At 56.5% G+C, this 26,266-nt stretch overlaps 1 protein-coding gene across 3 annotated transcripts in view; it reads right to left on the bottom strand.

The window, feature by feature from the left end:
• Positions 1-7,969: 7,969 nt before the first annotated feature.
• LOC131668858 (E3 ubiquitin-protein ligase TRIM9) overlaps positions 7,970-26,266 on the bottom strand; it is a 43,424-nt gene continuing 25,127 nt past the window's right edge. The window contains exons 3-9 of one of the 3 annotated variants that reach the window (XR_009302317.1): positions 13,135-13,230; positions 11,981-12,374; positions 11,410-11,442; positions 9,128-9,285; positions 8,905-9,043; positions 8,177-8,826; positions 7,971-8,109 (exon numbers count right to left, since the gene is read on the bottom strand). Coding sequence is in view for 1 of the 3 variants with exons in the window: in XM_058943329.1 (XP_058799312.1) it covers positions 8,249-8,826; positions 8,905-9,043; positions 9,128-9,285; positions 11,410-11,442; positions 11,981-12,374; positions 13,135-13,230 (1,398 nt within the window). In the remaining 2 variants the exon portion in view is untranslated. Of the gene's footprint in view, positions 8,827-8,904; positions 9,044-9,127; positions 9,286-11,409; positions 11,443-11,980; positions 12,375-13,134; positions 13,231-26,266 lie in introns of all 3 variants that reach the window. The other 2 variants (XM_058943329.1, XR_009302318.1) reach the window with 2 other exon arrangements.

A 26,266-nucleotide genomic window follows, 5' to 3' on the forward strand; every position in this document is an offset into this window, starting at 1 on the left:
TTGTTTTCCAGCGAAGCGCTAAAAAAAACGAGAAAGAGAGAGAGAGAAAAAAATGATCGGCTCGAGCAAACAACGCGCAGACAGATCGCCGCTGTATTTTACCAAGATCGAAGTTTGAAAGCAAGGCATGAGTTAAAACGGCTACGCTCGTACGCGGCCATATTCCTGTCGATATTTGTACTCGCCGTCACATCCGTTTTCACTGGGCTATTTTATAAATTGAAAAGCTGTTTGTATATATGTGTACGAACATCAGTCGGCAACGAAAGAGTGTGTGTGTGAGGGAGAGAGAGAGAGAGAGAGAGAGAAAAAGAGCAGTCCAAGAGTAAAAGGCAAACTCGAACCGGCGAAGCAAGGGAAACAAAAAAGAAAGCAAAGCAATTGGCATGAAAATCCGGATGAGAAAGCCGGCGGAGAGAACGGTTGAATGGGCCGTCATTGAACGTCATCCCCGGTGCGAGTGGTTGCGTATCGATCTGGAGGCACAAAAGGGGTAGGCGGCACGCCGCGCGATGAGTGCCGAGCGAAGCGTCTTCGTTCGGCGACGGGTGTGCGCTCGCGCGACTAATGCAATTAGCCTAATTGGCCGAGGCGCTGGCATTAGTATTAAGTGCTAGTCTGATGGCTCGCAGATGGGAGGAGGCGGAGGCTTCGCTTCTCTTCGGCAGCGCTCGCGAGCTGCACGCGAGCCAGAACGCGCGCTCGAAAGTGTTGGCTGCCGCGGCTTTCGGCAGGGAGGGAGCGCGAAAAAAAGCATTGCTTGGCGCCAATGGCCGCGCCGATAACGGCGTCGCGGAAGACACGACTCTCGCTATCTCTGCGCGCTCTCTGCGCGTAGGAGGGCTGGCTGCTGCTGCCAGCCGCGATGCCCCGCTTCCGACTCCTCCGTGCTCACTGATATCGCCTGCCGCCGCCAAGAATCACCCTCTCGCTTTACGCCCCTCCCCGAGGCTAATTGCACCCCCGTATCTTTCTCCGTTACTGCTCTCCTGCCCTCCCCCCGCGCAGACCTGTGCAGGCGCTTACAGTTGTGCCACGTGTGCCGTGATTGTGGAGTGGCGCACGCGTGCGCCAGGGAAATTTACTGGCTTCGCCTCCGAGCGGCAGCTTCAACGATCGAGCTGGAGCCGCTCTGGGCCGGGATTCCGCTTTGACCGCCGACAATTGTGACTGTAGGAGTCAAAAACAACGACGGCTTTCAGTTTCAAATCGCGGAATTTTCAAAGGTAAAACAAATATAAGAGATGCATTACGAAAATGGATGTATTATTGTCGTTGAAAGACTGAATATATTGGCAATTTCAAATATACCTGAAAACTGATATAATCGAGTTGTAGGTTACTAATGCACTGAGCGCGATTTGCAATGGATAACTCAATTGAGGAATAATATTAAAAAAGGCGGACGTCGGTGGTAAATCATTGATGTCACTGAATCTTGAAAAACTTGTAGAAATTGTTGCAGGTTCTGAAAATAAATTAGAAGACTCGACGAAACGGGTGGAGCAGACGCGAGGTGTACGAGTGCGCGGGATGACGCCAACTTGACGTAAGAACGTGCCGAGTCATGAGTTAATAATTTAGGCCACTCAAATGGGACACACGTTTAATTGGATTTGTCGGTAGACACATCGCTCGATTGCAATGCACAAGAAGTCGCACAACGACATTGCCACGCTGTGCGCAACGGATCGCACGATTCATCGACAGCTATCGATATCAGCGGGCACGTCTATGACTTGTAGCCGCTACGTCGTTACGTCTCGGCGGGAGGGCATCCGTTCGCTTCGATTTGTGATATTCGTCGTGCCGAGCGACGTACTTCCGCTGCATGCAGTATAGGCTCGCACGCCGACACGAGCAAAGCGCGTTGGCGCCCGATCAGGTGATACGGAAGGCCAGCGCCGGGATAATTAGAGCGAGCCCGAGAGCGAGGCGCGGCAGTCTGCTGCGGTGGAGGCCACTCGTCGAGGGCTGAGGCGAGCATTGAGCGCGACTCATCAGCTTGATGGCTTTTACTTAAGGCCGACGCCTCCGAGTGCGAGAGCTGCTGGGCCGTAATCGAGGAGCGCAGCCGACAACCCCCTCGACGCCTTATGCATATTGATTATAGACTGGAGTAGTTGGCGCGGGGGCGCTTACGGCGTGACGTGCGCAGCATCGCTGTCGACGCCAAAGCACTCGATTAATTATTAATAGCTCAAGTTTGTCCGCTTCATTTTTGATGATCCTCGATGAACGTTCGCGCGACCGTTGTTGCTTGCGAGAGCCCGGCCGCGACCGGGTCCGCAGTTCAGCCTTCGAGCGACGAGTCCTCAGGGCGGCCAGTCGGATAGCACCGGGCGCGCGATATTTCGGATATTTCGCGATATTTCCAGACTGCCTCGAGCCGCCATCGGAAACCGATAATTGGGTCAACGACTTTTGTTGTCGTTATGCACGCGTGTGTACTGTGTAAGCGCGTTTTGCTTCGTTTCTCTCCCACCGTTCCGCGCGACGCCGACATTAACTCGAGAGCGCGTTCGAACGCGAAACGCGCGACGAGGGAGCCTCCCGTTCGAATTCCACTTGCGAACGCGGCCGACGACTCGGCAGAGAATTCTGCGACTCGCCGACTGGGGAGCTTTCACGAGGCGCCCGACAATGCCCGCGTCTCCAATTACCGGTTTTATACCGGGCGCGCGAAAGAGGGTCGGGAGCCGATGGTCGTCGCGGGCGCATTTCCCGACTGGCGGCGTGGCGAGGAATTACACTTGGGATCGATCGGCGTTCGCGGCTCCGTAATCGAATCGGCTGCGATTGACGCGGGAGAGGAGCGAGCGCCAGTCCGCTAACGAACTTGTAGAGGGAGGCGACGAGGCGCTGATCGAGCTGCCGTGCTCGCGCACGCCCCAGCCCGAGGCCACGTAAGACAGGGCGATGCGGCCCCCTTTGATCGATGGCCGCTCGTCGGCAGGATGCGCGCCTGCTGCCCCATTATCCGGCCGGCCGATGGCGATTGCGGAGCTGTCCTTGCTAGCGTCGGAATCTCGGCTCGTCGCGCTCGCGAGTAACGAACGGCAGCTCGCGTCACCGCTGCGCGCAGAGGCTGCAGGGCCAGCTCAATTATCGGCTGATCCGCGTCACGCCACGAGAGCTTGGCAGACCGCGGGGCCCGTCGACCGGCAGCTAGCTGCCCACGCAGAGCCACCAGCGACTGGTCTCCGTGCTCTGCGCCGTGCTGCGTGGACGCGCACACGCGGTAATCTGATCGATCGATGCCACGCTGCTGCTTACCGAGGAGATAGGCTCGCCCTTTGGCCGAGCGCCCCTTAAAATATCTCCGACGCTCTCGTTTCTTTTTTCGGCCGACTATAGCCCGGCTACCCGCGAGAAATCGACCAAAGCTTGGAGACGGTGAACAGAGGAGGAAATCGACGTCAGCAGCGCCGCTGAAACAACGAGATGACGTCGAGCATGGGGCTGCATTGAGTGCAGTCAGCGGAGCGATTTACGATCGACAAAGGAACCACGTAGACGGAGACAGAGAGAGAGAGAGAGAGAGAGAGAGAGAGAAAGCTGTGATAGGAGCTACTCGAGAGGAAGTGGATGTCGGCGACCACGCTCCCTCTCTGTGCACACTTTGTTTTAGACTAGATTGTTCTGACACATTGTGCATTTTTACTAATGTCGGCTACTCAGAGACATTTGTCCCATATCTTTCAGACTTCGAGCGATTTACTCGATCTCTTCCCCTCCCTTTACAAACTATCGTCGAAGCGATGCAATGCTCAAACGAATTTATACTTGTATTTGTGTAATACAAAAGATTTGCGTATATTCTCACGTAATTACTATATTGATGCTATCACTTTTCTCTCTTATTTCTCATGTCAACAACAATCTAGCTGTGTATTTTTTACATGGCATCTAATCTAATCTATTCGAGAAACTCTACAAAGACTAAAACTTGATTGCGGACTAAAACCGAATGTAAAAATAAAGTTTGCTTATTACGCGTCATTTCTAAATTAGTAAGTATATGATATAAATTGGTATGCGCGTTTGCTTTACCATCATACATTTTTCATTTATAATCTCTAATAGAATAAAATGAAAAATAGACAGGCGTGTTCTCGTTTTCGCGTGCGCTGATTTCTGTCGACCTGGGATACGAGAATTCATAAAATTATTGATCCGAGCAAGCAAAAGATTCTGTGAAAAATTCAAGATGGTCACCGATGCGACAAAAGGTATACAACAACACCTCGAATTGGAATTGTGTCGAAGTGTCGTATAACGAGAAAAAAAAAGAATATTCTTGTGCATAATCAAGCGCTACAAACGAGTCTTACAATCTTGAATTGCACGGGTCAGTGGCTCATGTACAACTTGCAATACTTACCGGAACATATAAAATTTTGTACCTACTCGGTCTTTATGATACTATTGATTGAGATTTTGTTGTAATAGTTGATAATCCTATAGCAGATTGTTATAAAAGGTCGACAAGTCGGTTGCTGGCAATCTGGAACATCTGGATAACCAAAGAATTATCTTGCGCTATCAGGTAATGCAAATAAAGCCAGTAAAACTGCGAACTAGGAGATAAAGAAACGTAACGGTTAATCGAACCAATTTTTTCAAACGCAATTTCAAATCCACTCGAATAAAGCGAAGGCTGGAAAAGTCCAATGAAGTAAATCGCTGGGAGGTCCAGTGAGTGCGGTCGTCCCGGCAAATTCGAAGTCTTGCGTCGCGGTTCGATCGCGGAGCGAGAATGGGGGAGCCACGGGCGGGGCAAAAGGGCAGGAGCTCTAATCGCGCTCGTCTAATCAAAGTAAATCGGCGGCGAGCGGCGCGTATACGCGAGAGCCCGGTCGCTGGAAACTTCCTCGACTTCCTCGGGCTGGGCTTGACAGCTGCACTGCCAAACTCGTTTTGCCTTTCCGCCGCTGACGTCGCCGGCGACGGCGTGCACGCAGTCCACGAAGAAAGCGAATGTATCATTTTAACGGGGCGTCTGATGCCGTCACTGTCGCCGCTAAGGAAGACGGATAGCCTTTATAGTCGCCTGGCGCCCGACTGAAAAATGTTTATAAGGCTGCGAGGATTTCCGAAATTGAAATTGCCCTCGTCGCTCGCTGAATCGCGAGCGATGACGGCCGTTATTTTTTTCCCTCGACTGCTTTGCCGCTCCACTCCGGCGCTCGTTGTAATGCGGTATTTGCTTTGCCTCGGTGGCGCCGAGTCGCGCGGCCCGCAGCAGCAGCCGCGAAGCGTTCTCGCTCGTGAATATACACGCCGTGTGCTCGTTCGGCTGGCAATTCGAGCGTCGCGAGGCAGAGGCCTGCCCCCCAACCTGGACGCGGGAAACGGCGCGGGTCCTTTCCGCCGAGCGTAACGTCGTCGAAGGCAGCTGGCGGCAGCGGTGCGCGCCGACGCCTAGCTAAATGCCGCGGCCCGCAGCAGAGACGCACGGCGACGCCGGGGACTCGTGTATAATTGAAAACAGGGGCGCGCGACGCGAGCGCTCCCCGCGTTGCGTCTTCTTCCTTCCTTCCTGCCCTCGTCTTTTCGCCCCGGGCTCCCTTTGGCGCGCGCGTTATATCAAGCTCAATATCTCTCTCTCTCTCTCTCTCTCTCTCTCTCTCTCTCTCTCTCTCTCTCTCTCTCTCTCTCTCTCTCTTCTCCGAATAGCCGGGCTTGCACATCGCTCGCCTTTAAATTGGTCCGCTCGTTAATGAGATTGTTATGCCTCGCGAATGTCTGCTCTTTATTTTATTTTCCCCTCGGTTTATTACATTTTCTCCGTCTCGTTCTCTCTCTCTCTCTTTACATTCGACATGGAAAAGCCTTCGCTTCTTCTTATCAAGCTCTTTTTTCTCATCGCTGCAGCTGCATTTTCGAGACAGTTAATAAATAATATATTTACCTACCTTTGAAAACACACTGGTGGCCATTAATATACGTTACGGCAGTGACGCGAAATGAAATCGATATCCGAATGATAAATGGGGCAATCAAGGATGTGGACAATAATGTCTAATGTGTACACAAGGCAACAGTGCAAGCGATAACAGCGAGGCGAGGGCCAGACTGCGTCAGGACTTATCTAATATTAAGACAAAAGCTGAAGTACGAGCGGGTAATCGAGGGGACTAGTCCGCCAATAACCGCGGAATTGGTACGGGAGTTGCGTCGGAGAGCCTCGCTGCTCCCTTGCATTTTCGCCCATACACAGGCAGTCGTGTTATATATACGTTGGTTTTATTGGTCGGATACAATGCATCGGTAAACGTTACAGCACACAACTTCTTCTTGCTCCTCCAGCTCTGCCTTCTCCTCCTCCACCTCTTCGTTGGGTTACAGCAATCGATACTCATTCTCTCTCTCGCTCGCTCTACATCTATGTACAGCTATGTACAAAAGCGGTCCTGCGGCGCGCACAAAGTCAGTACGGACATTCGCCGAAGACGCGCGCGTCACGGACGGCACTCGTTCGGCATGTAAGCCGAGACGTCGCCTCCGTGCCCGGCTGTCTGCAATATCATACGCGTCGAGGCTCTGAAAATGACAATGATACGTTCTCGCTTTCTCGCCTTCGCGCGAATACACGACGAGGAGGAGGGTTCGGCGCACGCTCGCGCATCCCGATTTTTGTGATATGTGTGTTCGAGCCCATGGGTGGTCTTGTCATCCTTCCGCTGCTTCTTTCCGCGCGACGGCAAGGAAAACGGAGACACCGACGCAGCCGAATCGTCTCGCGCGCGCCAGTACACTCTCGACGGCGAATCAAGCTCTTTCTTTCATTTAGGGCAAGTAACGGCGCGGAGAAAGTTCGTCCGCTGACAAATGCAAATTTCGCGCCAACTTGAAACGCAAGTAAATTCACTTGGCTTTCGATACAAGTATATATTACACTCAGAGCTTTTATAGCGCGTTTCCGAGCTCCGCGAAATTTCTTTACTAGTACCAAAATCGAGTAGCCGTTAGCCTACGCTCGGCTCAACATCCAATAAAGTCGCCAAGAAACTAAGAAACGATAAAGCTCTGTCGTTATAAACCGTCGTTCCTCTACGCATCACTCGATCAAAAATACACTTAGGCTACAGCTTTCTATGTTAGACGACGAGCCAGGTCGATCTCTGTTGCGTACGCGCAGTCCACCTAAGCAGTAAATCTCGTGTGAAATTTGTATATCTTTTACAAACATTTTCGTATACTGTAGATAAATGACATTCACGCTCGGAATAGCGAGCTACCTTTTACTTTTAATGCAATGTTTATAATATCAAAACAGCTTAAAAATCGTCTTCGCTCTTCTCGATAAAAAAACTTTCATATCTAGTACATCTTAGGCTACAAATATTTCAGTATAAAGTGTACGAGTTTGAAATATACAAATACGTCGATTACTTCAGCTATAGCTAGATATCGTGTCAAATCTCAAGCTAAACTCAACTTTTTCGACGCGCTTCATGGATCGAATAGACGAAAGGATCGTTTTCGGAGTCGAGCTTTTACACGGAATACATTGAGAGACTGGCAAGAATGGATCGAAGGCGATACAAATGACTACGACAATGACGAGGCTTGATACGCTGCAAGTTCAGAGTAGCTTGAATATTTGATAGCAATGAAGTTGCTCCGGCAACACGGCGGACGACCAACGCGCAATCAGAACCAGAATTTTGTATCGCCATGTATTGGTACAGTCTTGTGTTTTGAAGGAGGCGCGCAAAGGGCGCCACGTTGTGAAAAATGTAACATTGACGAAGAGCGCTCCGAAGAAGCGCGAAGCGTGATTTGGCGCGTGGCCGCGCGTCAGTCCGGGAGAAAACGGCCAACGGGCCCGCGCGCTCGCTCAAATGCGCAATGCTCGTCGAGCGAGCGAGGGCAACAAGTGGGCTCGACGGCGAGCAAGCCGCGAGACGGAGACAAACGGCCTCGACAGAGCGGGACGAGGGGGCGCCGCCGGTCTCCTCGGGTTCCGCGTCGGCCGCTCCAGCGGCACTATGGCACCGAAGGCTCCCTCCCCTTGAGCAGCGCGGCCTAGGCGCAGACGTCGGCCAGGCTCTCCTCGACGATCCGCTCGAGCGTCTGCAGCTGGGCGGCCGGCTCGTGGACCTGCAAGCACAGCGGCACGAGGAGGCGTTGGGCGCGCGCCGCAGGCGGCGCTCGGCCGAGGGCTTACCGGCTGCGAGCAGGGCGAGTGCAGCAGCTCGGCGTGCACGAGCAGCCCCTTCCTGAGCACGCTGAGGTACCCCTAGCTTTGGAGCGCGTCCGCGCCGACGTAGGCGTCGTCGAGCTGCTGGCGGTCGAGCAGCAGCAGCAGGTGCCCGGGCACGTCGAGGGCCGTGTGCAGGGTGACGCTGACGCCGCGGTTGAGGCTGATGGCCGGGTAGAAGACGCCGTAGAGGTCGCGGAAGGCCACGCCGCCCTGCGGCTGGTCGTTCACGAAGAAGCGCAGGCTGTGGCTGCGCTCGAGGTCGAGCAGCAGCCCGATGGTGGAGCCCTGCTGCACGCCGCCCTCGGTGCGCTGCGCGTGCACGGCCCCGTGCATGAACCAGGAGCGCTGCCGGTCGATGTACATGCTCCAGCCGCGGTCGTCCTTGCCGAGCATCTGGTCGCGCGAGACGTCGGCGCGCGCCACGCCGAAGGCCGGGTCGGTGTCGCTGTGGTAGCGGTCGATGCTCAGCTCCCAGTAGTGCACGCCCCGGGAGAAGCCCACCGTGGACAGCACCACCCGGTGCTCGTAGCCCTCGCACGAGGCGCTCATCCGGTCCTCGGAGATGCTCACCTCCTGCGCCAGGCCCGTCGTCGTCGCCCACGAGAACCAGGCCACTGCGAACCCCGGCAGCAGGCGCTCAGTGCGGGCGGATCCGCGGATCCGCGCCTCCTCCTCCTCCTCTCTGCACCTACCTTCGGCCGTCTGCAGCCCGATCAGCTCCGAGTACTCGCCCTCGCCGGCGCTGTTGAAGGCTCGCACGCGCGCGTTGTACAGCGAGTTGAAGTGCAGACCGTCTACCGTGCAGATCGTCTCCCGGCCGCAGTACACCTCCTGCGGGCAAACGAGAGGCGGCGTCAGCGGCGGAGCGGCGGAGCGGCGGCGGACGGGCCTCGGTCGCGCGTCCGCGGCTCTTACCCGGAACTCGCCGCCGCAGCCGTCGTCCAGCTCCAGCAGGTAGCCCTCGATGGCCGGTGCTCGCTGGCCCGCGTAGCACGCCGGCGGCTGCCAGGCCACGGTCACGCTGTTGTTCTCGGCGCTGCACTCCTCGGGGATGAGCAGCGGCGCTGCTGGCGCTGCGACATCGTCCAAGCCGGGATTAGCGCGCGCGTCGGACGAGCAGCGCGACAAGACAGCATCACAGCAGACGACCACAGAGCGGAGAAGCGAGAGAGAGAGAGAGAGAGAGAGAGAGAGCGCGCGCGGAAATCCGAGGCGGACGCCGCGTGCGCGTTTGATTGGCGAGCTAATTAGGGCGTGCTCAAGGCAAAGTTCGCGTAATGGGGTGGCGCCTGCGCGCGCGAAGTTAGCGCCGGATCGACGGAGCACCACCGTGCGCCTGCCAAGTTTCGGGATGCGCGCCGCCGATCGCAATAGGCGCGAGCGGCAGCGACTGCCGCGATTATTATGATTATCCGCGGGCGAGTCGTCGAGCACGCGACCTATTCGTCGCGCGCAGCCGCTGCAGTTGACTTTTCACGCAGTTCGCGCGCGTGCGACCACGATCGCGTCGAGAGAAGCGTACGAGGGTCGCGGCGACTCGGCTCCAGAGGCAAGTTGTGCGGCGTCCGCTAGTAAACTCGGGGGCGCCGGCAGCGATGCTCTGGCCATTCCGTAGCTGCGGTCTCCAGCAAAGTTATTTCCTCGCGGTGTCCGGCTTGCGCGCGCTCGGCCCCTCGCAAGCCTTTTCGTCCCCGACGCGCCGTCGCTCCCTTCTCCGACGGATTCCATTCGTCGCGCGACCGACGTTCCGCGTTTGTCTTTGCCGAGCTTACCTTTCTGTAAAGGTCCTGGACGCCCGTTGTCCATCCCCCGGTACGTTGGCGCCGCGATTTTCTATATGCCACTCGGAACCGTTCGATTATGTATCTCAAATGTCATTTTCACGGGGTTTTTTTTCCCGAATATGGAAACGAAAATGTGAATGCGACGCGCGCATCGCAGCGGAAGCTCCAACTGCCGTACCGCGGCATAACAATCGCTCTTCATTCAAATAAATCCAGAGGCCTACAATGAAAATTGAAACCGCATCAGCCGTCGGAACGCCAAACGCGAGCGTGAGCCATTCGAAAGTGAAAAAAATAGTTGAAAAAAGGGAGTCGGGAGTCGGGAGTCGGGAACGGCGAGCAAATATTTTGCGAAAACGAGTGCGCGAAAATCCCTCATAAGCCCGTATCCAATTACAGCAGCCGAGTGTGCTCTCTCGGAAATCGATCGGACGGTTTGCAAAAGCGCCCCGCCGAAAGCGAGCGGGAGAGAGCTGCTAGTAAAGCGGAGAGTAGTCGTCTGGAGAACGCAAATTGATTGGATCTCTCGCGAAGGGTTACTCTCGCTCGCTCGCTCGCTCGACTCCCTTGGATTTTTTTTCCTCTCACCGAGTGGCTTTTTTATGCGAGCCGGGTATAAAAAGCGGGTAAAGAGCTCCGCGCTCCTGTTTGCTCGCTTCCGTCTTGCTCGGCCCGCCGCGTTGACGAGTCGACGCGAGCGATCGAGCTTGCTATCGACTACGGCCACCGCTGCTTTCGGGAATCGGACAACGTAGTCGCGAAGGATCGCCGGTCGGCCCGACGAGTCACGCCAAGCTCGTCTCGGCCCGGAGATGCTACACGCACAGAGGCTACGCGCGGAGGAACGCGGGACCGAATGGGGGCAAATGCCGGACTGCTTTTTCGCCGCTCCTCGGATTCGCGTTTCCGTTTGTGCGCGCGTCCGCGTGTTTTATTCTCGCGTTGGTGCGACACGAGAGCAGAGTGATGAAGTATGCGCAAAAGAAAGTTGAAGAAGTGTAGTGACTCGGCGACAAATTAATCGGGGGAGAGAATTGAAAAGCAAGGACAAGTACGGGCATGCAACTAGCGAACAAACAGCTGAACGACTACTGAAAGGAGCGAGGAGGAGAGCCAGCGGCGGCGGGAAAAGCAGGCAGGAGAGCTGGCGCCGGGCTCGGAATTCAGCTGGCATCGAGCTAACGACGCGCCAAGCGTCGCTTTCCGAGGCAGGCAGACGCGAAGGCCATCGGATATTCAGGCAGCGAGCCCGCTCGGCCTTATCTCCGCTCGTTTATCCAGGCACAGCGCGAGAGCAACAACGATCATGCAGCGTTCGGACATTCAATTGTCCGCGAGAGCAAGGAGCAGGCAAGGAGCACTGACACAGACACACAGTTGGATGCTCGCTTGGGACTGCAGTGAGTTAGTTACCTGTGGTAGGCAAGCGGTCCTCTCCCTCCATGGCTACGTCGGCAGACGAAGCAACGAATCGCAAAGAGAGAGGAAGGAACATTTGTCGATCATTTACTCTTTTGTTGGTCGGGTTATTAGTGGAAAAGCTTACAAAGATATATATATATATATATATATATATATATATATATATATATATATATGTATATATTTATACGAGTAACGAGGGCTTTGCGCTCGGTGAGGAGATCGAGTGGGATTCCCGTGGTCCGGAGCCGCGTCGACGAGCCTCGGCGGGCGGGGCCTCGTTGCGCAAACGGGTCCGCGCCGCGCCGGCGCTCGTCGGCCCGATCACTGGTCGGCGCGGAACCGCGACCGGCAGCCTTCCACTCGAGCCCGCCGCGCGCGGCGCTCGCTATCGCACCTGCGATGCGGCGCCGATGTCCCAAGCACCAGGTAGACAGAAGCTCGCGGCACACGAGAGAGAGAGAGAGAAAAAGAGAGGGAGAGAGGTGAAGCCCCACACCGCGGGCGCAGCGAACGAGGCAGGGGCCCGGTGAAGGTGTGGCGGGCGCGGCTCGATACTCACGTTTCATCTGCACGAAGGTGAGCTGGTCGATGGCCCGCCTGACGGGCTTGTCGTCGAGCGTGAGGTCCAGCAGCGGCATGCGCGCGATCTCGTGCGCGCCCTCGGCCGAGCCCCAGGAGCCCGCGGCCGCGGAGGCGCGCATCGCCAGCATGCCGCCGATCTGCAGGAAGGCCGCGCTGTCCGTCTCCTTGAGCGCCTCGATGCAGAAGGTGAGCAGGCCCGTGGTGGTCTGCAGGTGGCCCGCGCACCGCGACACCTGGTCGCGCAGCAGGCGCACGCGCGCCTCGCGCGTCTGCCGCGCCGCCTCGATCAGCCGGGCCTTGCGCGACTGCAGCATCAGCACCAGGCTGTCGATGCGCTCCTCCACCTCCTCCTCCAGCGACAGGCACTCCTCCTGCGGACGCGCCCACGCGGTCAGCGGTCGAGCATCAGCGCGACCCGGACGACGGACGTCGCCGCGCCCTCCGCGAGCGCGCGCTTTTCTCGGCCGCGGAGGGCGCCTTCTCGAGCCGCGAGTCGGCCTTTCATCCAGCCCCGCCCTCGACTTTTTTATTATGCACTTTGAGCTTCGTTTTACGCGCGCTCCGTGAAAGAGCGAGATTTTCGGCATAAAAGTGCACTCGAGACGACTTTGAATCGATCGCGGCGTTCAATAGCAGTTTCGAGGTACTCCATAAACCCCGACGAATCTTGCCCCTCTCGCCTGAGCTTACTTCGCCGACTCGCGAATTTCCGCTCGCTCGTTACGTACTTCCCCGACAGATATTCGATTGTTTCGCGGATGCACGGGGGTGCCGAGAAAAATCGCACGACTCGTCGCTTCGACGTTTCCTCTCGGGAAGCGCGGCCGAAGCGTCGCGTCGCGAATGAATCTCCTCGATGATCAACGAAGCCCACGTGCTGGATATAAGATCGACGCAAGAGCGCACCGCGCGGCTGCCTCCGAGCTCTTTTGCGCTTAGCCGTGGCGCGACTCCGCGTGATTTTTCCTGCCTTGCTCTTTGCCCTTTGCCGGCGCTTGCGAGCTTTCCTACAAAATTAAGGCGCGCCAAGGGAATCGAAAAGACGAGAAGCTCATCTCGTCGGCAGCGAAGAGTCGATTAGCGCTGCGGCAAGGACAAAGGGAAGACAGAGCGCTGGGCGGGCATACTCACGTGTACTTTGTCGGTCATTCTTTTGAGCCTTTGAATGAACTCGGTGGTGGAGCGTGCCCGTTCCGACAGCTGCTGCAGGTTCTGCGAGAGCTCCGTCTGAAACACAGAGCGAGGGTACGCAAGGGTTATTACGACAGTACGCCCCAAGTGGAGATACGGCGAGGGAGGCCTTCTCAGGGCTCTCTTTGATGTACGCCGGCGCTGTCGGACGCGCGGAGCTTTCGCGCCGGCTATCGCGCCAAATTATTGTTCTGCGCCGCTTAGTGCGTTTCGGCTCTAGCTCTTTCGCGCGACCAACGTGGAAAGACAAGTCATTATACTTGAAAGCTATGGCCGTTAATTACCGACCTTTCCCTACGCCCCCCCCCCCCCCCCAGCACAGACATTACGCGATGATATCACGCTTTCATTTTAATTAATTCCACCGAAATCTAGTCCGCCGAAAGCGGACTTGGAATAACAACGTGACTGTCCGATGCGAAGTAGCTTAACGATCAGTCAAATAAAAACAAAGCTCGCGGTGAGCGTATATTAATATCGGCGAGAGCAATTTGCGCGCTCGCCGCCCGCAACCGGACAGAAGCAAGCGACAGCGATGAAGCACGGAGAACTCCCGCGATCCGAGAGAAACAGCGGAGCGGCGCGGCGGCGGGAGGCGCTGAATAATTCGACAACTACTCTCGAAAGATACTCGGGGCTGAGAGTGGGAGAGCGAGGGCCGAGATGAGGTCTGACTCCGGGGGGGCTCTGCCGCGAGGACGGGAGGACGAGGCGGGCGCCTCGCTCTGCAAGCCAAATTATGATAATTTTTGGCACTTTGCATTCAAACGGGCCAGCTCGCTCCGCCGAGAGCTCCGACTAAACACAGCGCCGGCGGGCACGCGGGCTCCGTTAATTCGCTCGAGTATATTTACCGCGCGCCCGCGCGACACAATCGCTCGATCGGAGGTCCGAAGAGGCGGAAAAGCGGGACGCGCGTTAGCCGAAGGCTCGAACAAGGGAGGAGGGGACGGATGGGCGCGATTACAGAGTCGACGGCATATCCATTTCTCGCGGGAGTCCGCGCGGACGCCGATCGCCAGCTATTTTCACTCGGCTGCCATTGGCCGGCCAATGATAGACCGAATGATTCTATAGCCAAGAAGACGGCGAAATGGAAGTAGGAGATCTTCCGCGGGCCTGAATCGTGTTAATTGGAAACTTGGCGGATGAGATGCTGTCGTGCTCGTGGCGGCCGACGATTAACCCGCGCGAAGCTTCACCTGCAGCAGCGCACGAGCGAGACTGCATCGCAAGCTCTTCGCGAATAAATCTTGATTCTTAGGGGTCTCTTTATCTAGGCTGCAGGCTTCAGCGATCGATTCAATGGAGACAGACAGACAGACAGACAGAGAAAGAGAGAGAGAGAGAGAGAAGGAGAGAGAGAAACAGAGAGAAAGGCAGCGTGGCTCGCTCGAGTCAACACATGAATTATTCAGCGGCGCTGCGAGTCTTCGGCTCGCAAGCTCTCTCTCACTCGTCTTTGTCAAGGTGGCGCACACACGTACACCGGCTATTATTTCGATTGGCCAGTTTTGCCCCGGAGCTTTCGTTTGCCCCAAGGATCTCGAAACGGCTGATTGACTTTTAAATACGAATTGCCACGAGTCCTCGGCTGCTACTTTATCTGCTTACGGTTTGTCGGTCGGCTTCCGACAAGTTGCCGGATTGAAATGCCGTATCGGCTTGCTCGATCGTTTACAAAGACAAGCGCCAGAAACTGTCGGGACCTTTTTATTACGTGGGTTATCGTCGTCGCGATTGTCGTCGACTCCACGGGGACGCCACGTACTCCCCCCCCCTCCCTCCCTCGGTCGCCGTCGAAACCAAATGTCCGGCCATAAAAACCGAATCTACCCCGTGCGACACTTGTCGATCGGTCATACCAGCGCCGGCAGGCGACAGCAGCGCGGTCCCGAAAATTCATTTCGCCGCACAGCTGGCCCGGTTATATATTCACGTCGCGTGTTGCGTCGAGGGAGAGTGGCTTGGCTTGTCTTAGCCTTGCTTGCTCTTATCAGCGAGTCGCAGCCGTCGCTAAACTTCCACCTTCCCCCGAGCGACTCCCTTCCCGGCTCGGCTTTGTCTTAGCCGCGCGCGCACGTCTTCTCGGCTTCCCCGTTCTTAAACCGACAACCCTGTCGCCGATCCGACCACTGATTAAAAGGCCAAGGATTGATTCTCTTGAATCGCTAGCTTATCCGAAGGATAACATTCCAAAATACAATGTGATCGATGACGGCCAAGCGAATAGAAAGAACATCGATCGAATCCGTATACGCGTAAACGCGCGTGGAAATGGAGAGAAAGAAAGCGAGAGAGAGAGAGAGAGAGCAAGAAAAAGGTGTCAATAACGAAGATTCTCCGCGCGCAGTAAAAGGAGGGAGGTAACTGTCGTTGGGTGCATTATCACGCGGCGCTCTCTGGCAAATCAATCAAAACTGCGACGACCTCTCTCGTGGAAATATCACCGGGACTGACATAGAATCTTTCTTAAGCCATTCGTCGCCGAGTTTCGTTGAATAATATCTTCTTCCAGCTTCTTGCTTCCGCGTAGATGACGAGCGGGCCGATCTGTTGGCTCGCGAGAACTTTATTATTAAAAAGAAAGGAAAGAAAGAAAAAACGGCCGTCGTAAAAAGAAGCAAAATCGTTGCGAAGCTTCGAAAAGCGCGGCAAAATCTGCGACACATCGATATTCCCGGGTCGTAAAACTTGGCGTCGCGCTTCGCTTTTTACGACGGCCGGCGGCTGTTGCTGCCGTTTCGTGCGCGGCTAGCTGCTCTCTGCCCGCGCGTGTCTCTTCGTCGTCTTCTCTCGTCTCGTCTCGGCGCCGCGCGCCCCCGGCGACCAATCGACGATTGCGGAGCCGAGCGAGGCAAATCTCGACACATACGAACACACGCGTGCGCGTGTGTGTTCAAGGCCGAGTTTGCCGGGCTCGATCGACGAACACGCGCGTTATCCTTGGAGGACGCACAGCAGCGACGCAAGAAAGACAGACGCGGAAGCGACCTTTGTTGGGGGGTGCAAATGTATCGGATAGAAAGCTGGCGCCAATAAATCTCAATCTCGAAAATCCGTCTACCATGGTAAAGAGCGAGAGAGAGGGAGAGGCGGGCATGTGCACACAATAGTTGAGGCGGCAGCGAGAGCAAAAGAAGGGTCCGAAGGAAAAACCGCGACAAAGTGTCCCCTCGAATTTCTCTCTCGGCCCGGTCGACGGCTATTACCGTTTTCCCTCTTTGTGAATTTTCTTGCCAAATACCTTCCTTCCGCGTAGACGCACACGCGAGCGCGGTGCAAGCGGAAAGGCGTCTCCTCTCTCTCGTTCGGGTGTCGTCCCTTTCCGCGCGCAAAAGCCCCGCCGCCCTCGTCCTTTTTTATCGCAGCTAACCCGCTCGAGACTGGCGACGGCCGAGGCAATTTTTTAATAAGCTTCCGCGAGATCTCTCCGTTCCGCCTCGAGGCAGAGACGCCAGGCTGCGCCGGCCCGTCCGCGCGAGATCCGACCGCGGCGAGAAGACTGCGCGCGCGGCCAGCCTCGAAAGTAATCGAGCGCGGAAACTAATCGAAATTCTCGAGCTGGCGCGCAAAACAGCAATTTCACTTTGATGCGGCGGCTCCGAGTGGCGGTGGGGGGCGGTCGGGGAGAGGTAATCGACAATTACCAGGCTGCCGGCTCTCGCGCGCGGAGGAGCGCCCGAAATAATCGATTGCCCTCGCGTACGCGCTTTTCCCGGCGGACCTCTTTACGGCCTCTCCCAGCCGCGTGTCGGGGCCGCCTACGTACTCCTCTCTCTCCGGCCCTCGCCACATTCAGCGCCAGTTATTTTTGCCAGCCCTAGCCGAATGATCTCGGCGAGTAGTCATCGCCGGCGACGCAAATTGGATTAAGAAAGTTGCGAGCAGCCCGGAGCCGAGGCGGATAGACGGCCTGTACGATCCGAGAGAGGTGCGTTTACTCAAGGCAACTTGCCGTCAAACGCTCAACTTTCAATATTAGCCTTGCAAAACTTAACTGTCTCGCTTACTTCCTACGCGCCTGTGGCCCGCGCGCCGCGCAAATTTCATACGCGCGCCCAAGAAGTTTAATTAGCTCGGCCGAGAATTCAATTATCATGTAATCTAACGCGCTGGTGCTGCTGCTGCTCACACTCGGCGCATACGATCCTTTTCTCTCTTCGCTTGTCGCACACGTACTCGGGACTGAATTGTTGCAGAATAGTTTCGCTCTCTCTCTCTCATTAAGCGAGTTCATTAAGGAGCAACCGCTTTCAAAGAGTCTCGCAAAGCTTTGTCCGACAGACGGAGTTCGTTTTCTCGTCGATCGACCGCGGCAACCGAGGCGGGATTAAATCGCGGTGGACGCTGATCAGCGGCGCTCGGCAGTTGGGTAAATAAGCTTTTTGAGGGAAGCGCCGGACGCATTAATATCGACATAATGCTCTTCGTTAATTCGGACCGTCGGCGCGCTCGGCGGATTACCCATGCTAATACGCTCATAATATTAGCGCCCGAAACACAAGTCATCGAACCCAACCCGCCGTGCCCCGGCCAATCGTTCGACGCGCGCGGACGACAACGTGCGAAGTAGTCGGAGATGTGGCGCACCGGCGAAGATTCTCGTAGGACGAAAAATCGGGCCGACTGCAGTAATCCGACTGTCCATCGGCTCTGCGGCAGGCGCCAAGGTGCGCACTCGAGGATACAGCTTGATCCGGTGGCGCTCGAGCTCGTTTGCCCGACAGCACTATCAGAGGCAAATCGAGAAAGATGACCCCGGGTGGCGAGCTAAACGACAAATTGATGGAGTCGCCGGATTGAAAGCAACAGCGCCGGTCGTCCGTCAGCAGTCGACGGATTAATGAGTTTCATCCCGGCCGCCCGGGGAGCGAGCGACGAGCGACGAGCGCGACGTGGCGTGGGAAATTGGCGCGCACGGCGTCGGCTTTACGGCCGCGCGTCCGCGCGCGCTCCGGGCAATTAGCTCTCGCGCGCGCTTTACGAGATAATAGCGCGTCTGCACGCCGGCCGCGTCGAGTTTTCACGAGGCGAGCGTGCCCGATCCGTCGACTTTCGTGAGCGCATTACGGGGCGCAACTGGCCGGAGATCCTCGCGGAAGCGATCTCGGCCTACGGCGCAGCCTCGCGTTCTTCTCTCGTGTCGGCGACTTCGCGGGCCTCGAGCCACATCGACGGACCGTCTTTCCACTAGGAATTCGCCGGAAAGTAGCAGGCCTCCGGCGAATTCAACGACGAACCAAGTCGAGAGACGCAGTGGAAGAAAACTCTCGGAGCTGAGCGATCGGACACCGAAGTGAGGCGAGGCCGCAAACTGTCCAAGTGTCGAGAGCAGCTGGAGGGGAACGCAAGTGGCGCGTTATTAAAACAGCAAGATCGAGCGCGGGGAGGTGAAAGTTCAAGTTCAGCAGGTTGCTCGACAGCCCCGAGACGGAATAATTAACGGCAGCGATCATTCGGGCGTTGGCGAAAGTCTGCTCGCTGATCGACGGCGTATCACGCGCCAATCGCTCGGCTGCTTCGCGGCCGCGGCAACGCACGCGCGACACCGAACGGGTCGTCGTCCGCGGACGAGTGGCGCGGAGACGGGCGAGGAATATCCTGTCCGCGCGCCGCCGAGAGTCGTCTATATATAGACGAAGACGCGTTCGCGCGCGTCTGAAAGGCCGGATCACCCCGTTAATGGGCGATTTCTCGCGTGTTGCGCGCGCGATTGACGGGGCGGCCTATCTCTCCGGCTGAAAAATCACTCGCGCCCGAGTCTATAATTAAGACGCGTGCTCGCGCGGCGTCGCCTCTCCTTCTCGGCCGTCTGTTGAGATGAGCGGGCAAATCTTCCGACCGAATGATCCGGGCGCTCGTGCAAGTGGAACAGCTCGCTAGGCGATAAATCGCGGGACAGGGAGTGGAAATACAAAAAGAAAAAGACAAAAAAAAAAAATACGAGAGAGAGCGCGGCGGCCCGGGCATCCACAGCCGACAGATAAATCGTTGCGCGGCTGCGAGATAAGGGGACAAGTCAAATAAAAAGCCGTGCAACGGAGCGAAGCCGCGTGCGAGGATAAATCCTGAGAGAGCGTGGAGGATCGTAGCGACAGAGAGCGCCGTCCGTTAGCCCGGCTAATTCGATTTTTCCAGTGGGAGACTGCCGATATTCTCGGTGTCGCGAGACTTCTGCCCTATACAGCGGGAGTTACGTGCTTATATCCTCCGCGACCGTGGATTCGCCAATTGCACGACCGAGCATCGATTCTGCTTCTCAATTTTCCTCTTGATGTATGCTCATTGAGTTTACGAGCTCGATAAACATTCTCCACTATCAACTCCGACCTCGTTATTCGGTCGTGATTCATCGATTCAGCCTCGGAGCTCTGTAAGCTGCGAGCTTTCGGCTATCCAACTTTTTTGTCGCTTCAATTTTTTGTATTAACGCCTACAATCGCTTTCTTTTAATGCTTGCCAAATCTACTTCACTTCAGATTCCGCTGACAATTGAATCTCCCACTCTGTTGTCCGAACTGACCTCTTTTCTTCATCGAGGATCGACGGAATAACTGATGGTCTCGATTCTTGCCTCGTCTCTCTCTCTCTCTCTCTCTCTCTCTCTCTTCTACGGGCGAGAGAGCTACAGCAGTTTATCCACGAGCGGCAGCGGGCTGAATTTTCCGGGCAAAGCTGAGCCAAAGTTAAATTGGACTTTGAGCCGAAGAACGTGAGCGTCGGCGCTTTTGTAACCGCGGCCTTTTTTAGGATTCAATGGCGAATGAAAAATATTCGGTAAAATTTTTCGCTGGGCGAAAGCTCAAAGCGCTGTTCCGATTTTCAAGGGATCGCGCACGGCATTTTTTTTATTCCTTTATCGCGCCAATATTTCACGAATGCAAGCTCTTTGTTTAGCAAATTGAGACCCGTCAGCCTTTCAATTCGCTATTTGTTTGTTATTTAAAATTTTTCATCCTCCGGATGAGTTTGCCAGCCGAGGTAGCGAGCCACGCGTCGAATGACCATTGCAAGTTTTTACGGCATTTCAAATATAGATAAAGTCGACTTGCGAGCGGTGTGCGGCATTGTCACCCGGGTTAGTGAGTTTTGAGAGTTTGCCAAGGTGCGTTCGCGTCGAGATCCAATTGATACGCGCGCGCTCCGAGAATAGGCCTCGCGCTGTCTCCGCGCTGATTAGGCGCTTACTCGCGGCGGCCGCGTCCCCGCAAGCAGCATTGTTGCGGCGCAAGCTACAGTCGAACGAAGTCCACCGGGGCTGACGTGCTCGCGACGGTATGCTCTCGAAGCGAGCGAAGGGAAAGTTGCCGAACACCGCGACACGCCGTCGACTGATTCGCGCGACGAGTACGGCGAGTTTGCACAACTCCCTTCCCTCTTGCAGCTCACGAGCCGGCGGCACGCATCGCCGGCCACCCGAGCAAGCAGAGCGGAAACGAAATGTTTTTGCAAGCGTGCACGCTCGCCGCCGCGCGCCACTCTGTTTGCCCGACGAGGGGATTACGCTGCCGGGCGCCGGGGGGGGGGGGGGGGGGGGGGATACGCACGCGTGCCTTTCTTGTTTTTCCGGCGCTCTTCGGGGAGTTTGGCTGCCGCTAGTTCTCCGTGTGCGACCGCCAACGATTGAGATACACTCGTCGGCTTCTGGCGTGATTTTGGACGTAACCCGCTCGTTTCAGCCGAGTACTCGACGCTTTCGAAGTGTAACGCTCGAATCTTGTCAATTTACTGCGGGCTTTCAACGAATTAAAGGACGCACTGTGCATTTCTTTTTTTTTATTTCATATATTTTATTTTTTCTCGTACAAAGAGGTCTTTGTACGCAAAGTGCGTTGACAATAACTGACAGCGCGCGCGATTATCAAAGCATATTGCAATCGGTCGCTCGCAGTCGCACGGCAACAACCAATCCCGAATTCGGCATATCGTTGGGAATCAGCGTTTCATTAGCGGCCATAAAAAGGAAGATCAAACGGGCTGAGCGATCGTCGCCGCCACTGCTGGTCCGGTACTCTCGGCCCGTCTCTCGGCAACGGCAGCAGTGCCAGCGAGCGAGCTCTGCTGCCACGCACAGCGACGCGAGCGCGCGACGAGTTTAAACGGAGTTTATCGAGGGCAGCTTTCGCGCACTCCAATTCCCAGTTTATATTCTCCATCCGTGCGAGTGTGTTAGCCTGCATTTAAACTGGCAGCGAGCGGCGCCAAGAGAGAGAGAGAGAGAGAGAGAGAGAGAGAGAGAGAGAGGAAGAGGAAGCGCTCACGAACAAATTTGGTTGAATCACAAACGACTCGGTGGAAAAAGCCAGGCCAAGCGGCTGGCGCACCGTTAAAGAGCCACTTCACACGGCTCGTTGCGGGGCAGAAACGCGCGTGCAAAGTTCGCTTGAAATTTGCCAGTGCCGCGGCGACCTGAATTTCGTACGAGCCGCGCGTATACACAGACCTGCAGACGATATAGACAGTTTAGCTTAACCAAAGCCGAAGTCAATTTCCGACTGCCATTGCTGCTGCCTATTATGTACCTGGTGCACACACCGCTACGGTGCATGTAACGCTGATTTTCGACGTGCGATACAGCTTTGACTTGTCGGACGCACCGCCGCGATTCTCTCTTCCTCTCTCTCTATTCTTCCCACCGACTGACGTTACGGAAGTTTCAATCCGTCCGGGCAGACCGACGCGCCGCAAACTCCTCGCTTGCCGTTGTAATCAATAATGCATCAATTCGTACATTTCACCCGCGCCTGTTTACCGATACTTGAGCAACTCCTCCACAAGTCGATCGCGACAGTTTATGCGCAGTCGCGCACCAGAGTGTAGAACAGCTCATCTCGGCAGGGGGGAGCGCGGGTGGAACTCACCTGCAACAGACAAGCGACCAAATGACGGTTACTTCGGGATCGCTACTCGACAAGCTGGTTATTCGAGGGGTTAATTGATTCCTCAGGTGGAAAGGGACGTTTGTCTCGCACACTCTCACAGGGTGGACGCATGCAAAGGCCCGGCAATTAGCATATCTTCATTGAATAAAATCGCAGTTGAGAGGCAGAGCAACAGTGCGCGAATGGCTGTCGGCCTGATAAACTACGCGCTCGCGAACCACGCAAGTACTGTGAGATAAAGCCGCTAATTTATTCAAGCACGGCGCACGCTGATAAGTGGCCGACTGTGCGAGCCGCTCCCTCTCTCTCTCTCTCTCTCTCTCTCTCTCTCTCTTTTGGCATCCACGACGATGAATGCGGGTAGCGACGTTGGCATAATCGCCTTAGAAATTCAGACCGAGAGGGAAAGAGAGAAAGAGAGCTTTGCTCTCGCCAGCACGCGCCTCAACTTTCCGTTCGGTTTTTCGCGTCGTTGGCACTGCCGCTCGGTGTATCATAATCTGATTTCCCGCCAATTCTCGTGCCAAAAATGCGCCTCTACGCCCGCGTCACGGCGAACATCCAAAAGTGGCGTGATGGAATTACAGTTGCAATACAGTTGCAACGGCGACGAGGACGAGCGCAGGGCGTCGTTTGATCGATGAGCAGCTCGCGCGCGAAACGTATATCGCGTGACTCCGAAAATGTGCGTCTCTCCGCCGGCAAGGCTGCCGCGCGCGCGGCACGTGACGCGCGCACGCCCCGGGCATATCAATTTTTTTGCCCTCTCCCGCGTCGTGAATCACACGCGCTCGAGAGGTCGCGCGCAGAGCAGCTCGAAGCTAGTCGTTCGACGTTCGCGGCACTGAGACCTACGCCCTCGTCGTCGTCGGCGGGTCCACGTCGTCGCGCGCTAGCCTTCTTTCCCGACTGGATTCCCACTGGCATCCCGCCTACGGGTAGAAGAACCATCTCTCGGAGAAAAACCATTATTCGCCGGGAGCACAACAGAGCAACGATAATAAAAGGGGGGAATAGCGTCTCGAGGCAGACTAAAGAAAAATTGGTGCCTCTCTACGAAGAGCCGGCAGCGGCGGCGGCGTCGGCGGCATTCTCGGCATTCTGAGCTCGTCGCGAAAACTTTTTTCCGATGGGGGACGAGCGCCGCGTGTATATGCATCGAACCGCCTGGCGCCCAGCGGCCCCGCCGGCGTGCAAATACCAACTCTCGTTGCGCGCTCTCTCTCTCTCTCTCTCCCTCTCTCGGTCGACGCAATACAAAGCGTCGACTGCAGCCGACGCTTCGGCATTACCTCGAGCGGCTAGGCCGTGACCCAACGAGCGCAATGCATCGCGAGAATGAACCGCGTGCCTTCGACGTACTCCCGAGCGAATGCTGATACTTTGCGCGGATACTCGTCCGCAGCATTCGGACCCGTAAATCGACACGTCGATTCGCCAGCGGTGTTCCAACTCGAGCCGCGGCCAGCGAAGAGCTGAACGTGGTTGACGATGATGATCTCGCCGAGCCGCGGGGTCCGATCACGTGACCACTTGGACTTGCAGTCCGCGGGCGTCCCACAGTGTAATTCCCCGCGCGAGCGCGCTTGGACGCGGAGAAGCGTTGCAGGCGCGCCTTGCCGGCCGAAATATCGTTAAGGTTTCGCGGAAAGTAAAATTTCCAATTAAAATGTCGGCGAGCGCGCGTGAACTCGCACGTACTCGACCGGGCTTTCGGCGTTCTATCGGACACGGGTCCAGCAGCAGGAGGAAGGTGGAGGAGACGGAGAGGAGACGACCGCGAGGGCGAACTCAATGGGCGAAAGTACAAGTGCGACGTCGATCGTCCGCGAGCGCCTCGATGAGCGCCGCCGGGCGCCGGATCCAATTTTAGCGGCTGCGCGCGCCCGACCAGCCGTCTCGTCTCCGCGGCTGCTCTGTATTTTCCAGCGTTCGACGATGCAATCTAATTGCCGAGATGAAAATTTCGCTGACGGCGCCGGCGCCGGCGACGAGCACCGAGTAATCGCTTTAGCCTCCTCGGGGCTGCAGTCGCAGTGCAGCCCCGCAACGCTCTTTCCGCGGCTTTCGTCGGAGCTTTTTCAAAGAGAGCTGTGTCGGCTGTATCGCGCACCGTCAGCCGCAAATTACGACTATAATGCAGCCTCGCGCGCGCGCGCACGTGTATCCGTGTTTCGGTCAATCGAAGAATGATTGGGGCAGAGGGGAGACGAATTGCGCGCACCTATGCAGCTCTCGGATTTCGCGCGACACAGCGGATAAATGTATTGGCGACTCGGGGACGCATTTTCAATATGCGCTCTCGCGACATTTTGCAAAATCGTGCGTCGACACGATTACTCCGAGCAAAATAATGCACGCGCATGTCCAATCTGACGAATAAATCGAATCGCAGCTTGGCAGCGTGTCGCGCGCGAATCATACGGCAGAGCGTTTGCGTGCGAAGAAATGTATGTCGCTGCAGCGGCTAACAACGGCGAGAGGGGGGGGGGGGGGGGGGGGGGGGGGGAGTGCGCGGCGCGCGTCCGCTGCAGCCAAGCGCGAGAGCGAACAGCGGAACAGAACAAGAGCACGGCGACATGTACATTCGAGGTAGCGTCCGCGCGCTTCCAAAAACACCGCGAGCAGAGGGGCCGCGCGCGAATATTATTATTAGTCGGGGCGCCGCTCGACTTTATTTAGAGCGTGGTTCGCGCAGGGCGCTGCCGTAGCCGTAAACGTCAACGCACGCGCCGGCTTGTTTGCCGTGCTTGCTCGACACACAACATACAAACAGACCCACGCGCCCGCCGTAAACGCACGCACGGCCTAATGGCCAGGGCAAGCGGGAAACAAACGAGAAGTCCATCTCGTAAGCCATTCGGCCGGGAAGCTTTGAAAAGTGCGAGCCAGCTGCGCCGACCTTTGCACGCCGATCGCGGGAGAAGGAGGAGGAGGAGGAGGAGGAGGAGGAGGAGCGCGCGTCCGAATTTAGAAGCGCAGAGGCCTCGAGGGGGTGACCGTCAGCCAGCTGCTCTCTGCGCGCTTCGAGTCTCGCTCGGCAGCAAAGGACGACGAGCGAGGGTGACCTTGGGGGCTCGCGCGACCGCGAGACACGTCCCGCGAACAGTAAGACGAGCGGACTTGGAAAAAGGGAATCGTCGCGCAACGCTGATCGACGGCCCGGGGATACGCGGTTGGTGTCCGCGCACACGGCTCCCATCTCGAGGGGGCGAGTCGCGCGGGGCAGCACGCGAGCGTGAGTGCCGCTTATAACGCTCGACAGTCGCGCGTTGCTTTCGCGCGAGCTCGTTCGTGGGTGGGCGGCGGGCTGCCGGACATCGGATTATAAGCGGCGCGCCTCTCTGGCAGGACGCTTGCCAAGAAGCGGCCAGCCCGACAAGCACCCAGTCTTGGCCAAGCGTGGAGCGCCTTTCGAAATCCCTCGGAGAGACAAGCCGGTCGTAGCTTGCTTTCGGAGGCAGCAGCGCGCGCCGTGAGGCCCCCTCGTATTTTTACGGGCAACATCTCCCGTCGGTTTTCCGAGTCCTCCGTTCAGTTTTCAATTGTGGTCTAACGTTTGTCGCTTGGATCGGTGTAAAAACAGTTACTCGTCGCAACTTTTTGCAATCCCGTCTGCAGCAGGACCCACGCGTGTGCACAGTGCGACACTCACAATGCGAGGACATCAAAGAAATACAGCTCTCTTTCTCTCGGTATGGGCGCGCGCAACGAATCGCTCGGAGAGCCCGAGGCGACATCGTTCTCTCTCCCTCTCTTCCTCTCTCTCGTCGCGATTAAACGCGATTCGAGTGTCTATCTCGCCACGTCGTGAGCAGAGAGAGAGAGAGAGAGAGAGAGATAGGTGACCGTTCTCCCTTTCATTAAAACGCTCCCTCGAAGCGTGCAACCGCCTATACACGCGGGACAGCTTTGATCGCCGCGACGCATGTGTCTTTTTTTTACTTTGCGGCGTCGGCCGTCGTGGGGGCGCGCGCGATGCGGGTCGTGCCGGTCGGCAAATTCGCTTAATCAGCGGCAGCGCGCCTCGTCCCGAATTATGCGCGCGCCAATCGCTGCTACGTCCGCCTAATGGAGTTCGCAAGGACGATGAAATGCCTGCCGTCTTTACATTCTGTAAGTGAGCCGTCGTTGCTCGTCCACCGACCTGTGCGCCGACAGAGCAGAGCTTCGTCAAAGGAAAAGAG

Source organism: Phymastichus coffea, unplaced genomic scaffold (genome assembly GCF_024137745.1).
Source record: "Phymastichus coffea isolate CEN01 unplaced genomic scaffold, Cenicafe_Pcof_1.1 PCOF00084, whole genome shotgun sequence".
Classification (NCBI taxonomy): Eukaryota; Metazoa; Arthropoda; class Insecta; order Hymenoptera; family Eulophidae; genus Phymastichus; species Phymastichus coffea.